Source organism: Mastigoproctus giganteus, chromosome 12, assembly GCF_048544385.1.
Source record: "Mastigoproctus giganteus isolate SK-2022 chromosome 12, ASM4854438v1, whole genome shotgun sequence".
NCBI classification, from domain to species: domain Eukaryota; kingdom Metazoa; phylum Arthropoda; class Arachnida; order Uropygi; family Thelyphonidae; genus Mastigoproctus; species Mastigoproctus giganteus.
The window spans coordinates 144072014-144087441 of record NC_143586.1 but is presented as its reverse complement, the minus strand read 5'-3'; the positions used below and the strand labels follow the sequence as shown (position 1 = coordinate 144087441).

The 15428-nt window shown below is 35.8% G+C and overlaps 1 protein-coding gene across 1 annotated transcript in view; it reads left to right on the top strand.

The window, feature by feature from the left end:
- The window catches only part of LOC150077482 (uncharacterized), a 142743-nt gene extending 137884 nt beyond the window's left edge, over positions 1–4859 (top strand). Inside the window, exons 11-12 of the mRNA XM_090385916.1 lie at positions 1139–1216; positions 4721–4859. Coding sequence (XP_090242042.1) covers positions 1139–1216; positions 4721–4859 — 217 coding nt within the window. The remainder of the gene's footprint in view (positions 1–1138; positions 1217–4720) is intronic.
- Positions 4860–15428: the final 10569 nt, after the last annotated feature.

Below are 15428 nucleotides of genomic sequence, written 5' to 3'. Positions count from 1 at the left end.
AACTCTAAATCATGTAAATAACAACCCCTCCATTTGACTCTAATTTCATAGAACACCCTGCTATATCAAACTTTTATTTTAATTATTTATTTCTCATATTTCATAGGAAATTAAAACATTACTGTCATTATAACTTCAAATTATTAAACAGGTAAAATGTGAATGAATGGTATATTTGATAAAATGACTGTGATATTTCATGTACAGTGTGATACTGAAATATCTTTTTGACTTTATATGGAACAATTATTAAAGTGTATTCCTTGGAGGGATGATAAAACAAATCTATGCTACAGATGTCTAATTAGCACAGATCATTATATACGTTATCTTTGCCCTGTGGGGGCCAAAATTTGTAGTTCAAGATTCATATTTATAAGTGATGGTTAAAATTCCTTTCATATAAGGTGTGGTTGTACTGTTGCATCACACAGCTAGTGATGCTTTGAAACTCTCACACCTACTTCATCATTGTAGGACATGCATTAATATGACTTGCATGTATTCATACTACTAATTGCTGTCTTAAAGAAAGGTCATATCTCTCTCTCTCTCTCTCTCTCTCTCTCTGCAATATAATTGGAATACTTCTGTGTGTGTGTGTGTGTGCAGTTGCACACATACACTCTGGGGGTGCACACACACACAAACAGGTATTCCAGTTTTATACATAGTAGCCCTTTCTTGAGGACTTTTGCATCCCTATTGTGTTGTTGGTGCTTTGATTGCTGCACAAATAATTCAATGGTCTTACCATCATCTGCTGAATTTGTAATGCATGCAAGTGAAAACAATCAGCAAAAATGAGATGAGAGTTCTCTCTCATAATCTGCTTAGAAATGATTACACTTGGCACATATCTTTGTACAACTGCATTTAAGCATATGCATGGACAATGTACACCTCATAACCTGCCATGTCTTTGAGATCTACATACAACAGAAAAAATAGAACTACTCATTGTGGCAGGGAAGAAAATGTACAGCAGTCAAAATCCAGACTTATAAAGAATAGATATTTCAGATTCAAAGTTTTTCTCAGGTAATTTCCTAAAAAACGGTACTTAATTTATAATCACTGTATATAATATTTTGTACATGTACATGTAAATAATTTTTGTACATGTATTTTTTAACAGAGTACTTCAAAGTGAAGGAATGAAAGATATGAAAAACTTGAATAGCTCCAATGAAAATATTAGCAGATTAATTGGAAGGTGAGTAATTTTTGAACTAAATCTTTATTATGATTATGAAACATTTTGGAAAACAAATATATAAAATTTTCACATAAAGATTTTTATAAGTATATGCAAGCATTCCACATTCTAAGTAAACACCTTAAAACAGTAATCCCAGTGTTTTAGCATAAGTAGGCAGTATTTGGTGGTCAAAAATGCTGAGTAATGCTCCTTTGGATCCCTGCCTTAAAATATTTCATTTGTTTTAATTTGCTCAAATTCTTTTTTAGACTTTTGAACATGTACTCTAAGGCTATAATAGGTCATTATGGTCTTAGTTGCTGATGCACCAATGAAATCAAACAACAGCAACAGTAGATCACCAATAAGTGAAATTTCCACCAAATCTCCAACTTCCTGTCAAAACCTCTATAGGAATTACACTTCAAAGTACTTGTTAATTAAAGCTGCATTTAATGCAGTTCTCAGTAACTCTTTTGTGATCAAGTCCCATAAAACTAGTCAACAAAAAAACATTTGACTAAAATCCAAGCAGAAATTGGCAGAGAGTCTAGTACCGTGTGTTCATTGCTTTAATTTCCAAGATGTTTATACCACCATACTGAAAATTCTGCCTGTTTAAAATGAACTGTTTTGATAGGTTGTAAGTGTTATGTAAGATTAAAGTTACAGTGCTGCACATATTTACAGGAGAGGATCACATGATACTGTGACCTGAACTGGCACAAGGAGCACTGCTTGTGCATTTTCTATTTAACTTGTTTTTACTTTGATTTTATTTTTAGTAACATATACTAGGTACACTTCAGAGGGGAATAGGCATTCTGTGTGTTATCAGGCACTCAATCTAAAACACTGATGGTTCTAATATATTTCTTTTTTAGAAGATTTAGGAGAAGTCCGGTTGGCCTGCCTTCCTAAAATCCACTCATGCACACCTCGATGGTAAGCCCTGTTACATCACTTTGGTGGCAACGAATGTGTTGAGTGGTTCTATTCAAGATGCCTGGTCAGCATGAAGAGGAAAAGACCAAACCCTCCAGCACATAACAACACGACAAAACAAATGGCCCTCAGTCCCCCAGCGGCTTTCACTCTCCTCTTACTGCAGCGAGAGGATCAGAGTGAAAGCAGAGGATGCTAAGAATCTCTGGGTATGACCAAGCTGCCATGCGTGGAAACTGAACTTGAAATTGCATGCCTGTTACAATGTAAGATCGCTCATCAGTGAAGATAGGATATTAGAAATGGAAAAGGATTTAGAAAATGTGAATTGGAATATCATCAGCTTGGCTGAAACAAGAAGAAGAAATGAATCACTTATAAGTTTATCAAATCTAAATCTGCTGTACACCAATGGAAACGGTGAAAAGAGCAAAGGTAGAGTTGGCTTTCTGGTCCATAAAGATATGAAAAACAACATTTTGGAATTCAAAAGTACATCATCAAGGGTGTAAATCCTACTACTCGGGATTTCTAAGAGGTACAAACTAAAGGTTATAATGATATATGCGCTAACATTGAGAGCCATGATGATGAAGAGATTGAAGAAATGTACACTAAAATTGAGAGCCTTCTAGATGAACAGAAAACTCACTACACCATTATTATGGAAACTTTGATGCTAACGTCGGAAAGAGACAAAACAGCACAGGAAGGGAAACTGTAGGAAATTTTGGAATTGGTGAAAGAGGTGAAAAACTTGTGGAATTTGCAGAATCTCAAGGAATGTCAATAATGAACACTATTTTCAAAAAAAAGGTGAACAGAAAGTGGACATGGAAGAGCCGAAATGGATTAACAACTAATGAAATCGACTTCATTCTCACTAAAAGAAGATATATCGTGAACGATGTTACCATCCTGAACAAGGTAACCATTGGAAGTGATCACAGAATGGCAAGATGCGCACTTGATATAGAGAAAAGAAAGAAAAAAACTGACTCGAGTAAATAATACAAAGGTCTTTGAGATAACAGAAGTGGAGAAAAAGCAGTATGTACTGGAACTTAAGAACAAGTTTGAGCTTCTGCAGACCTTTCAGGACCAAGATATCAACAAGGAATACAACTTTTTTGAAAGTGATAAAACCTGAGTAACCTATGGGTAAAAAGATATCCAAAGAAGAATAAATTAGTCAAGAAATACCTGTCATGATGAACCGAAGATGACAAATGAAGAGCATGATAAACATTGACAAGGATAAAATTGAATATACTGATTTAGGCAAAGCCATTAGAAAGACTCAGAGAGGACATAAGAAGCTTAAACACAAGAAAAGTAGAACAAGCATTAAGAGAAAACAAAGGACTTGAATCAGCAGTCATACAGAAAGACAAATGATACTGAAACTGAAGAATAGTGATGGTGTACTTATAAATAGCAAAGAAGGCATAATTCAAATAGCAGAAGACTACTCTATAAGAATTATATTATTATTATTATCATCATTAGCCATATGGTGCAAAGAAGCCTGAGGCTTATGCCGCACCTGCACCATCCAAAAAAAATGCAACATGGCCTAAGTAGCCCTTGCACAAGAAATAACAATATCGATACCAATACCCTTGTTCTAAATAATTATGAAAACTGTAAAAGACTAATTTATGAATTTGGCAGACAAACTAACAAATACATCCTGTAGGATTTTACACAAATTTGTTTAAGCCACTAGGGAAAAAAATTATAATTTTTTTTTTTAAATTGCATACCTGAAATTACATTACATAATGACGTTAGTAGTGGCAAATGATGCAAGCAAGGAAACTTATATAATGCCAGCAAAAAAAAAAAAAAAAAAACTTGCTACATCACCTGTCCAACCACTCCAGTAATTTGTCTGGTTCTTCCTTGAATTTATTCAAACTACCCACTTCCACAATAACATATGGAAGAGTGTTCCAACAGTCAACCCCCCCCGCCCCCGGCTGAAGGTAAACTTCTTCACATCTGTTAAAATTGAGAACCATTATAACTCTCCTATCGACATGGATTAAAATATTTGACAAAGAAGATATTCAACCAGGAACATAAAATATTAATCCTCTGAATTCCCATATAACAAGAAAAACCATCCTATTAAATGGTAAGAAAATTAGCAAGTGTAAGCTGACCTAGAGCATGATTGCAGATCTTTGGAATACCATCTTCAAAGGCACTCATTGAAGTACCGTAGTTTAATTTATTCCCATTACTTTAGTTCACAGCGGTAAAGGAGAAAGAGTTGGAAAGCAAAAAGGAAAGGAAGAGGACCTATTCCCCTCATATAAACTAATTGTTAGGAGTGGAAAAACATTAAAAATTAAGAAAAATAAAAAAAAGAATTGGTAAAGTTTTTTTTCTCTCAGAAATCTTGGCATATGACTGCCCATTTTCTAGTTGGGTCCTGAATATTTTTATTCAGGCCTTATTAACTATGTGTCTGTGTGTGCATCCACACACACATAATGTTTAAGTGTTATCTTTTTAATTTTTAGCAAGATTAATTGTTATATTTCATTAATGAATGATTTGTCTTAGTCCTGCCAGTCAGCAGATGGCATTCCGGCATTTTCAGACTCCAGGACCAAGTTTTGATTTCAAAGACTCTGTTTGTGTAGTGCACAGTCCAGCTAGTCCTGTGGAAATGCAGATCATTAACAGAAGTCTAAGAATATAATACAGGTACTGCTCAAGTATAAGAATTGTTGAGATGTATTGTAACCATATAACATGTTATGTTTTTAGTGTAACATGTAAGGTTATACTGCTGTGAGAATGAACTTGTAGTCACCAACAGATGTAGTCTTTTTTAGAAACAAAAAGGGTGATAGAATGATTAGGCACTTTGATTTTCAGATTAATTTTAATTGTATACAAAAGTCATTATATTAATGTATAACAAAATAATATGAAGGCTTAATTCTGATTTTGTTTCAGTCTTGGTCTATAATATAAATACAGGTCGACTGTCACTAATCCGGCAGCGTTGGGACCTGTGGGGGTGCCGGATTAGTGAGTTTGCCGGATCACCGGTGGTTATTTTAACACATACAGTTTACGCAACAGCCAACTACCTCCTCCTGCCTTTTAACAAGTTGACTGCCAAGCTAGTTTAAGAAAAATTCCCCAGGGGCCAAAAATATTTAGCAAATAATTTGATTAGTAATCCTAAAATATATATTTTAATGTCAGTGTTGTTCTTTTTTCACTTTAAAATCTTAAAAAAAAAAAAAAAAAAAAAAAAAGTCTTTTTTTTTTTTTTTTTTTTTTTTTTTTAATATCGCGTGTATATGGCTGACATGGCCCAGTAAGTTACTTTATTTCTTGAGAAGCTGTGTCGGCCACATACGTGTGAAGCTGTTATGGCATACATATGAAGGTCGTTTGTGATTAGTTTATTGACACGTGGCAGGTGCTGCAATAAAACTAATTGCGATAAAATAAACTCTCAAACATCACAGTAGTTTGTCAGTATTGTTAGATATTTTGTCAAAACAAGTTCGTTAGCACGCTGTATTATCCATCATATTGTGTTGTTTTTCTGAAAGTTTGTACAAGTGTGTTGTAAAAAAAAAAAAAAAAAAACTAAAAAGGAATGGCTAAAAGAAAATTACTAAAATAAGAGAAACTGAGAGAAATTACTGGAATTTACAATTAAGCAGAGTTAAACTTCTCACAACACACCACTGTTGAGTTTTTCCAGAATTTCAACTTTATCTGTTATGGAACAATGTACAGTGTCTGCACTTTACATCACAAAAGGCACTTCCTTTATGCATTGGAACCATGGCTGGGGCTAAATGTGAGCAGGTTATAATAATAAATGCAGAAAAACAAGTGGGAATGGCTTGCCAGTGTTTACAAGTTTGCGCCAACAGTTGATGCTGCAACCAATGCCACCAAAACAGCAGTGGTAGTGGTGGCCTGGAAAATTTGAAATTACATTCACAGAAATTATGTCCAAATTAGCAGTGGAAACAGATTGCCGGATTAGTGATGGTCGACCTGTATATCTGCATTTATCCTCTTTTCCCTAGTTTGCTAATCCCTCCACTTGTTTAAAGAGACTATGTATAGCAGTGACCTTGAGTTCATTCTTGTGGTGGTATACAGCCATTTTAGTTTTATTTTATGATAATGAAACATGTACATGAGCAACACATGTATGTAAAATTTAAGAAATAGTTTTTAGACAAATTGTTCAAATAACACTGATCTTGAAAAGTGTCTGAAGTAATTATTTTGCATTCTGAATGCTAATTTGTAATTTTGTTGGCAGAAGATTAGTGACATTTTTATCTGTATTTTTGTATTTGAAGCATTTTTTGAGAGAACTAATGCTATGCTTAAACAATTTGTTTTTATTGTTGCTATATACCCAATTACCAAAACCATTAAAGAATTAAGATATTTGCCAGTTGGTTAATGAATGCATAAAAACAAAATTTTAATTTTGTTTATTATATCTTCTTCACCCTTTAAGTTAATTTAAACGATAAAAAATTAAATTTTCCATTAATCTACATAAAAGAAGACATCTTAATCCTGCATTAGCATTAAAACCATAAAATTCATCTTTTTTTTTTTTTCTGTTATTTAATTGAACAATTAAATCCTTCATAATGCAGTATAGCATTGGAAAGTGCAAGACTTGCTTTATAATGACAAAACTTTTTCATGAAAAATACCCACTGCATGGTGAACAAAATATATACACTTGGTCGTCGACTTACGACCGGCCGCACTTACGACCACAAAAAAAAAAAATAATAATAATAATAAATAAATTAATAATAAATCAGGAAGTCACTACTGAGGACACCCATAACCCAGGTGAGGAGGCACATCGATGACGGGAGGCCTGAGGACAGCACCAGGCACATACACTCAGTTGCTCTCTCTCACATACACCCAGTCGCTTTCAAGCATCTGTTGCGTGTGGTGTATTAATTAAAATTCTACTGAAATACGCATAAAATGTTTAGTAAAAGAAAAATGCCTTCATCTACATATACGCCAGCTAAGAAGTCAAGGAAAACTATTGATTTAGAGTGTAAAATGAAAATTATCCAGCAGTATGAAGACGAAAAGAAAGTGAATACGATAGCACGTGACTTGAAGTTATCACATTCCACGGTATCGACGATACTTAAGGACAAAGAAAGAATTCGGGAAGCTGTGAAAGATTCTGCACCTATTAAGTCTACAATTTTAACCAAACAACGACAGGAACCCATCCATGAAATGGAGAAATTGTTGTTTGTGTGGTGGAAGATTTAATACAAAAAAATACACCCGTGAGTCTTCACACAGTGCAAGCAAAGGCTAGAAGTTTGTTTCAGAGTTTAAAATCACGCGCCGGAGACGATTACGCAGAAGATTTTCAGGCTAGTACTGGGTGGTTTAAGCGTTTTTAAAAAATATTTGCTTTGCATAATGTCTCTTATAAATAAACAACTCCTACCTCAACCCAAGAACATGACCCTGACGACGCACAACCCAGCACAAGCAAAGATTAAAAACTGATTTTGTAAATTTCATTTGTATTAATTTTTGCATTAATTTTAGATTGTATTTTTGTGTTTACAGTACATTATGTACAGTATTATTTTCACATTATGTACAATATAATTATAGATTGTAGTTTTGTTTTTTTTATAAACAGTATGAAAAATAAACCAATTAAAATGTAGAGAACGTTTGAATTTAACCTCAGAGAGAGAGATAGCCTAGCGTAGAAACGAAGGTATGTACAGTATCGCTAAGTAAAAGATGAAAACATTACTGTGTTTAAAATGAAAAATAAAAGATGATAAAAATTTAAAAGATTATAAAAATAAATTATAAAGATAATAAAAAGATTAGAAAGGTTAAAAAATACTGTTAATAAATATATGGCCGACATACGACCAGATCGACTTACGACCTGTCAGTCAGAACAGAAGTCGGTCGTAAGTTGACGACCAACTGTACAGTAAGACCCCCGTATTTGCGGGAAATACGTTCCAAGACCTACCGTGGATGGCTGAAACCATGGATATAAGCTACATTCCAAGGAAACCATGGATATAAGCTAGGGAGATACATTCCAAGACCTACCGTGGATGGCTGAAACCATGGATATAAGCGAACAGCTGCTGACCCCATATATAACATGATTTTCTTGTACATACATACATACATACATACGTATAATAAAGTTTAATTGATAAATTAAACACACAGTAAGACATTACCAACATTAAATACGGTAATAATAAAGTACAGCAAACTCTCAGTTTACCGGGATTGGTTTTTAACCAGGACGCTTCAACTCCAAATTAAAAAAAATCAACCAGAAAGCATAAAATTCAAGTAATAACTACAATAGGTATATAAAGAGATATTTTGCAAGTCGTAAACGAGCAAGATAATAAGTACACTAATCGTAAGTACACAAGTCGTAAGATAATAGGTACACTAATCGGGAGATTAGTGTACCTATTATCTTGCAACTCTCACTGTCTTCACTCCTACCACTCAAACCAAAAAAAAAAAAAAGCGAGAGAACAAATGTTGTTTGATTTAGTGCATTGTATTGATTGTTGTCTTACGTCACACCGTAAAAGGACAAATTTTGTTCTGTTATGTCAGGGATGTTGGAAATTTTTTTTTTTTTTTTTAATATATATATATTTTTTTATTATATATATATATATATATATATATATATATTTTTTTTTTTTAGAAATCACGAAAATGATAGGCAAACGCAAGAGTTGTGCTTTCAAATTAAACAAAAACTTAAAATTATTCAAAAGTTTGAAAACTGTGCATCCGTTAAATCTCTACAGAACCATTATAATGTTAGTGACTAAACCATACGGGACATTGTAAAAAAATAAAGGGAAGCTATTCGATTTCAAATCAACATCGTAAAAAATAAAGGAAAGCATCGTATTGGACATGCGAGGCGAGTAGTACGTGTTAAGTTTTTTCGTTTTTTTTTTGGTTAACTGATTCAGCAGATTCGGGGACACAACTGTATAAATCTCTGATACAGATACCTCGGCATTACCTCCAATTTCAGCGTCACCATCATAGATAACAAATTTCCATATTAATTTATTGCAATTTTTTAAGTAATATGCTTTCAGAACAGGCCATTTTTCTAAGTCTGCAAACAGCTGGATATAAAGGCAACCACCTAGATTGCCCATGGCAAAACATTTGTACCCATTCTAATTCCACAAAGTTTTATAAGTGATTCAGAATTATTTGTAGATGAAAACTCATTATAAATTTTAATTGTTAAAGTTTCGACTTCCATATCTGAACATTTTGATGCAAATCTAGCAGCATTGTTAATTATGTGACAGTTACAATTTGAAGCAATTAAGTTTGGAATGGATTTTTTGAGGTGTAAAAATACAGAATGATGTTTGCCGAAATTTACAGTGGCATTATCAGCAGAATATGAAGACATATTAGAAAGTTTTAAATTGTAATTATTCTAAAATTGAGGTAACGTTTTGATAAATTACAAGTGTTGTTTCATTTGAGTCTTCGAAAGCAATCATGTATGCCTAAACTATAGTTAAAAATAACAAATGCAGAGTAGAAATACACTGAGTGGACAGAAATCATGGGATACCTACCTAGTAAAGGGTAGGCCCATCTTTTGCCCAGATAAGGGCAGTCACACAGTGAGGCATTGAGTCCACTAGTTCATGAAAGCGTTCTGCAGGTATTTCCATCCATACTTGCTGCACCGCTGTCCATAATTTCGTCGCATTCATGGGTGGAGGGTCCAAAGCTTGAACGGACCTTCCTACCGGGTTCATGTCCGGTGAATGGAGAGGCCATTCCGTGGTGGTAAAATCTGCAGAATGCTCTTCAAACCGTGTTCTAGTCACCATGGCTCTGTGGGCACATTGTCCTGCTGGAAGAGTCCATTGCCCTGTGGGTGCACGATGACGATGAAGGGATGCAGATGGTCTGCAAGGATGGACATATAATCTGGATCGTTCAGAGATGAATCTAGATATACCAGAGGTCCCAATGTGTGCCAGTTGAACACACCCAGGCACTGACCATCCACCTGCCAGAAAAGTTACTTGTTGACATGACGGGTGCATAGCTTCATGCAGTTTCCGCCAGATATGCACCCTCCAGTGGTAATCAATGGACAGTGTCCATTGATTACCACTCTCTGTCTTCTCCCACACAGCCATCATTTTATCCATAGCAGCAACTTGTCCTTAATGCCATACTGCTCCAATTTGTACAGTAGTCTTCCAAGTATATGATATTAAAATTATTTTTTGCATCCAGTTCCTTTGTGACACATCATAATATCCATTCAGACATGTCAGACAAGACTTCCCCTTAACAAACCCAAGCTGTGTCTGAATTATAACTGCAGTCTTATCTGAGATGATCCTGCAGTGCTGCTTTAACCAGTGACTCCATTATTTTCCCTGGAACAGAAATTAAACTAACAGGTCTATTTTATTATTATTATTATTATCTGTTTATTTCCATAAGGAACCACCCCGGGACGGCAAAGTGCCAGGAGGGTGCTAAGTACATATCAGGTTACGAGATACTACGTGCAATTGGTTACATATGCTGTACACGTAGTCTCGTCCCAAAATATTTTGTACACATTTTATGTTTAATACATACATTTTATATTTAATACATACAGTATTTACACATTTATGATTGTGTACAAACATTATACAGCTCATATATTTACAATTCACTAATAATTCCACATATAACTTACCTATTTACATAACTGTTACAGAAGGTGTATTTTTCCGGTCAGCAATTATTATTGTTCTTAAAGTAGAAAGTTTCTCTTTTACTCTCAATTCTTTGGTACTTTGCAGCCGATTCATATTTCGGTAAATCTGTACGAATTCTGGAAGATCTCTTTCCGGTATGTTGCATCCTCTCACAGTTTTTCAGCATCTATGTGTAGTGAGTTAAATATTTTCGCTGTATTTGATGGGAAGAATCTTTGCAGGCTACTAAGATTGTTCAGGACTGGACGGAGTGGATTATTTACTTCCCCGCAACGTCTAGCAGTGGCACGCGGTTTGACTAGAATATTATCCAGGACTGGAGCATCTACTCTGCCTGTGAGCATTTGTGCGAGAGTGTGTATGTTCCTGTTAATTGTCCGCTGCATCCAGGGTAGGATGTTAAGGTTTGAGTAGAGAATGGCCCTTGAGATAGTAAAAGGGTGGCCAGCAACTCTGTTAAGCCATCGCAAGAACCAGTACTCAATCCCAAGGACGGACTTATAATGTGAATCTGGAGCTGATTACCAGATTTGCGAGGCATACATTGCAATTGGCAGGACACACATTAAAATGTACTTGGCCGCTAGATGATGATCACTAATTCCTACCAGTTCCTGTCTAGTAGCCCATAAAGCGGCAAATATTTTTGTCTTCATATGGGCGAAGTGTTGAGCAAAGGTGAGTCTGTCATCCCACTTAAGACCTAGGTCCAGGTGATAGTGCACTTTTTCAACGCTAGACCCGTTCACAGAGATCGAGATGTCATTTTTATTCTGCTTGTAAGTTATGGTCATTTGGGCAGACTTCTGTGCATTAATACGGAGCCCGATGCAATCCAGGTAGCTCTCAAATTCTCGGATTGTGCTATTTGCCATCTGGCAAATACTTTCTGCTGATTCATGGTCTTTGGAAGTGATGAAGAATTTTACATCGTCAGCATATGTTATAAAGTCATGGTACTGTGCAAGAAACGGCTCCAGGGCGGCCGCGAAAAGGGTAGCCGAAAGAACTCCCCCTTATGGCAATCCTCGCGAGATGGTAAAGTATGATTGTAGCTTTTGGTGCTTAACAGTAAGTTTTCTATGTTCTAGCAGGCTGGTTATTATAGCTAACAAGTTTCCTCTTACATTAAAATAATTCCTTAAAATCGCAATGAGCGCTGGAGTTGAGACGTTGTCGTAGGCTGCGGAGATATCTAAAAAAATAATATCAATTTGTTTTTTCTCATTTAGTGCTCTCTGCACGCGAAAAAGAGTTTCCAGTAAGTTTGTTATTGTTGATCTCCCCGAAATGACTGAGTGCAAATGTGGTGGTCTATTGCTAAAGCAGTGTTGATTGATGGTGGGAAGCATTGCTTTTTCGAAAACCTTCTGTAGGGTGCAACTAACAGAAATTGGTCTGTAATCCTTAGCCGATTTTAGGTGTTTAATCTTTGGTATTGGGGTTACAATGTAATTTTTCCAAGCTTGCGGGAAAGCTCCTGACCTGATGATTTCCTGATAGATGTGCAGTAATAGATCTATTATAAATGGGCTACTTATTTTAAGGATGAACATTGGAAATTTGTCTGGTCCAACAGTGGCCTTATTGGGCAGATCGTTGATTGCTTTCATTACGCTCTCTTTGGTGATTTGTATTTCACTCAATGGAGGTCTTGTTGGTTCCTCTCTTGCCGAATAGTTTCGCTTGTTTATTTCTTTCAGGAATTCCAAAATTTTGTTACAATTATCAGTGTTTTTAATTTGATTCAGTCCGTGCAGGTTACCAAAAGTGTTATTAGCCCATTCCTTGAAAATGCATTCGGTCATATTTTCGGTGCTATTTCTATTGCTAGTAATTCTTTTTGCTCGTTTTAGTTTGTTACGAACAACACTGCAGTGTGCCTGTCATTTTGCTTTGATGAAATGTGCTCTTTCCTTCTTATAACGCACGTGATCGGGGGGATGACCCGTTCTTTGCCATTTTCTATACAGTTTTTGCTTCCTGAGGAAACTTGCTTTCATTTGTGGGTTGAACCATTCTTTTGTTCTCTCAGATATTTTGATTTCTTTTGCTGCTCCTTCCAATGCTATTTGGTAAAGCTTTTTAGTGATCATTTCTAAAGCTTCGTCTACTGGCTTTTCTTGCAGGTTGTAACTAGTCAGGTGACTGAGAATGACTTCTGGTTTAATATACTTCACGGAGAAAAGATACTTTGTTTTATCCAGTTCGTGTGCTTACCCTGCATGCTTTATGCATCTTCAGTGCTGCTTCTATTTCAATGGGATTGTGGTCCAACTTAAATTTTATGCAGTTTTGCACTAGTCTTATGTCTAAGGAACTATGATACACCAGGTCAAGTTGCTGCATTCCCCTTGTCACTGGTGTCGGAAGTTGCGTTAAGTGCAAAGCACCCAATGTAGTATCCAGCTCTTTCTTGGCCTCCCTGTGTTTCGGAAGAGGCAGATTAAAATCCCCCGCTATTATTGTGTCGACTGATGGCTTTAGATTTGCAGCAAGCCAAGCATAGAGTTCGTTTCTTGTCTCCTTTGTGTCACTCTGATCTCTCTTTGGGTTTTGGGGACACATTTTCATGTCTCCAGTCCATGGAGACCTCCTCTGAGTCCAAGGAAGCTTTTGTAATTAAGGCTTAGAGTTTGCTTAATTCCTTTGCTGTGTCCTTTAATATAACTGGACAGATTCCTACCTCACCAATTGCCTTTGTTATATTCAACTTCAACAATTTCTCCTCCACTTTGCTTTCAGTTATTACAAAATCATTTAGCTCCCTGTTAGAGTTTAATAAGCTTCTGGCCTCCACTTTCCTACAGACATTCTTCATGTGTAAATGTAGATGCAAAATACTCATTCAGTTTGTCGGCAACCTCAGCAGGATCATCGTCGATCGACCCATCGATATCAAGTGGACCAATCTGATTCATCTCCCCTTCTAGAGTTTACATAAGTCGAAAATCTTTGCTGTTTTTCTTTGCATCCTTTGCCAAAGGTTTCTCATTATCTGCCTTCGCTTACCTTACCTCTTTTGTGACTTCATTACAGACTAACATATCTACCATAGTCTTCTGTGTCACCTGATAATTTATATGTATCCCATGCATATTTCTTTTCTGCCACAAGTCTCATTAGTCATCTGCTATCCATTTAGGCCTAAACCTTGAACAGTATTTCTTAGTTGGGACAAAAAAGCATAGTAGCTTCCAAGATTACTTCCTTGAATACTTCCCATTTAAAATTTGCTGTTGGTAACATCATCAGTTGGTTCCATTTTGTAGAATTTAAAAATCTCTGATACCACTGTAAAAAAAATCCTAGAGAAAAATCCCAAACTTAATGTGGTATGCATACATAGCTATTGTTGTGCAATAAAAATTATTAATTTTGTTATACTTTTCTTTGCATATATGAGGGCTGTTCAATAAACAGTGACCATAATTTTTCATGAACAACCATACTAAGCTGCAGAATATAAGACAAAAACAAGCTGCATCACATAGCAACCGTTCAGTTGACTCGTGCACGAGTCAACTGCACATTTGCTATGTGATGCAGCTTGTTTCAATTTTATGCCTGTTCAGATTTTCCTTTGTAACAATGCAACAGTATGCTGTTCTCAAACTGTTTTCATCCCGAGAAACATAAGCATATGAAATGTTAAAAGAGGCTTATTGTGAATCTGTGCTTCCATATAGCACAGCTTACTTGTGGTTTAGAATTTTTAAAAATGAATGTGAGTCAATTTCAAAAATAGGCAGTCCTGAAGCTACAACAACTGCTGTCACCACAAAAACCATAAACACTGCTTCTGCAATTGTGAGAGATCATCATATAGCAATAAAGCAACTGGTAGAGATGTAGAGAATATCAATAGGAAGCTTGCGCTCCATGACAATTTGCATATGATGTGTTTGTGCACACTGGGTTCAAAGACTACTCACACTTGAACAACAGCAAGTTCACATGGAAGTTTGTCGGGGGTTTATCAGCATGTTGTGCCATGTCATACGACAATTACGGAACCTTACTGCAGAACTGCACGTTGCAGTATCACATTCATTGCAAAAAACTACAACTGCACCCAAGTGGGTGGATGTTGTATCCATGCAGTGCAAGACCTCACTGATACTGACAAGGACTTAGCCAGCATTAATGTCACATGTTCCTTGTCTGCCCAGATCATGGCTCTTCCCCCATTTCCAAAGTTAAAGGAGCTGCAAGGAAAATGTTCCGAATGGTCAGAAGTTGTAAAGACGTCTGAGGTGATTCTCACAAACGCATGTCAAAAATTGGCTTCCACCATGTTTTTGAAGAATGACAGAAACATTAGAGTAAGTGCATTTCATCAAGTGAGGACTGCTTTGAAAAGGGCTATCGAAATATGGATAATTAATAAATGTTTGTTGTGAAAAAAAAATGTGATCGTTCTTTATTGAACAGCCCTCGTATATTTCACTCCA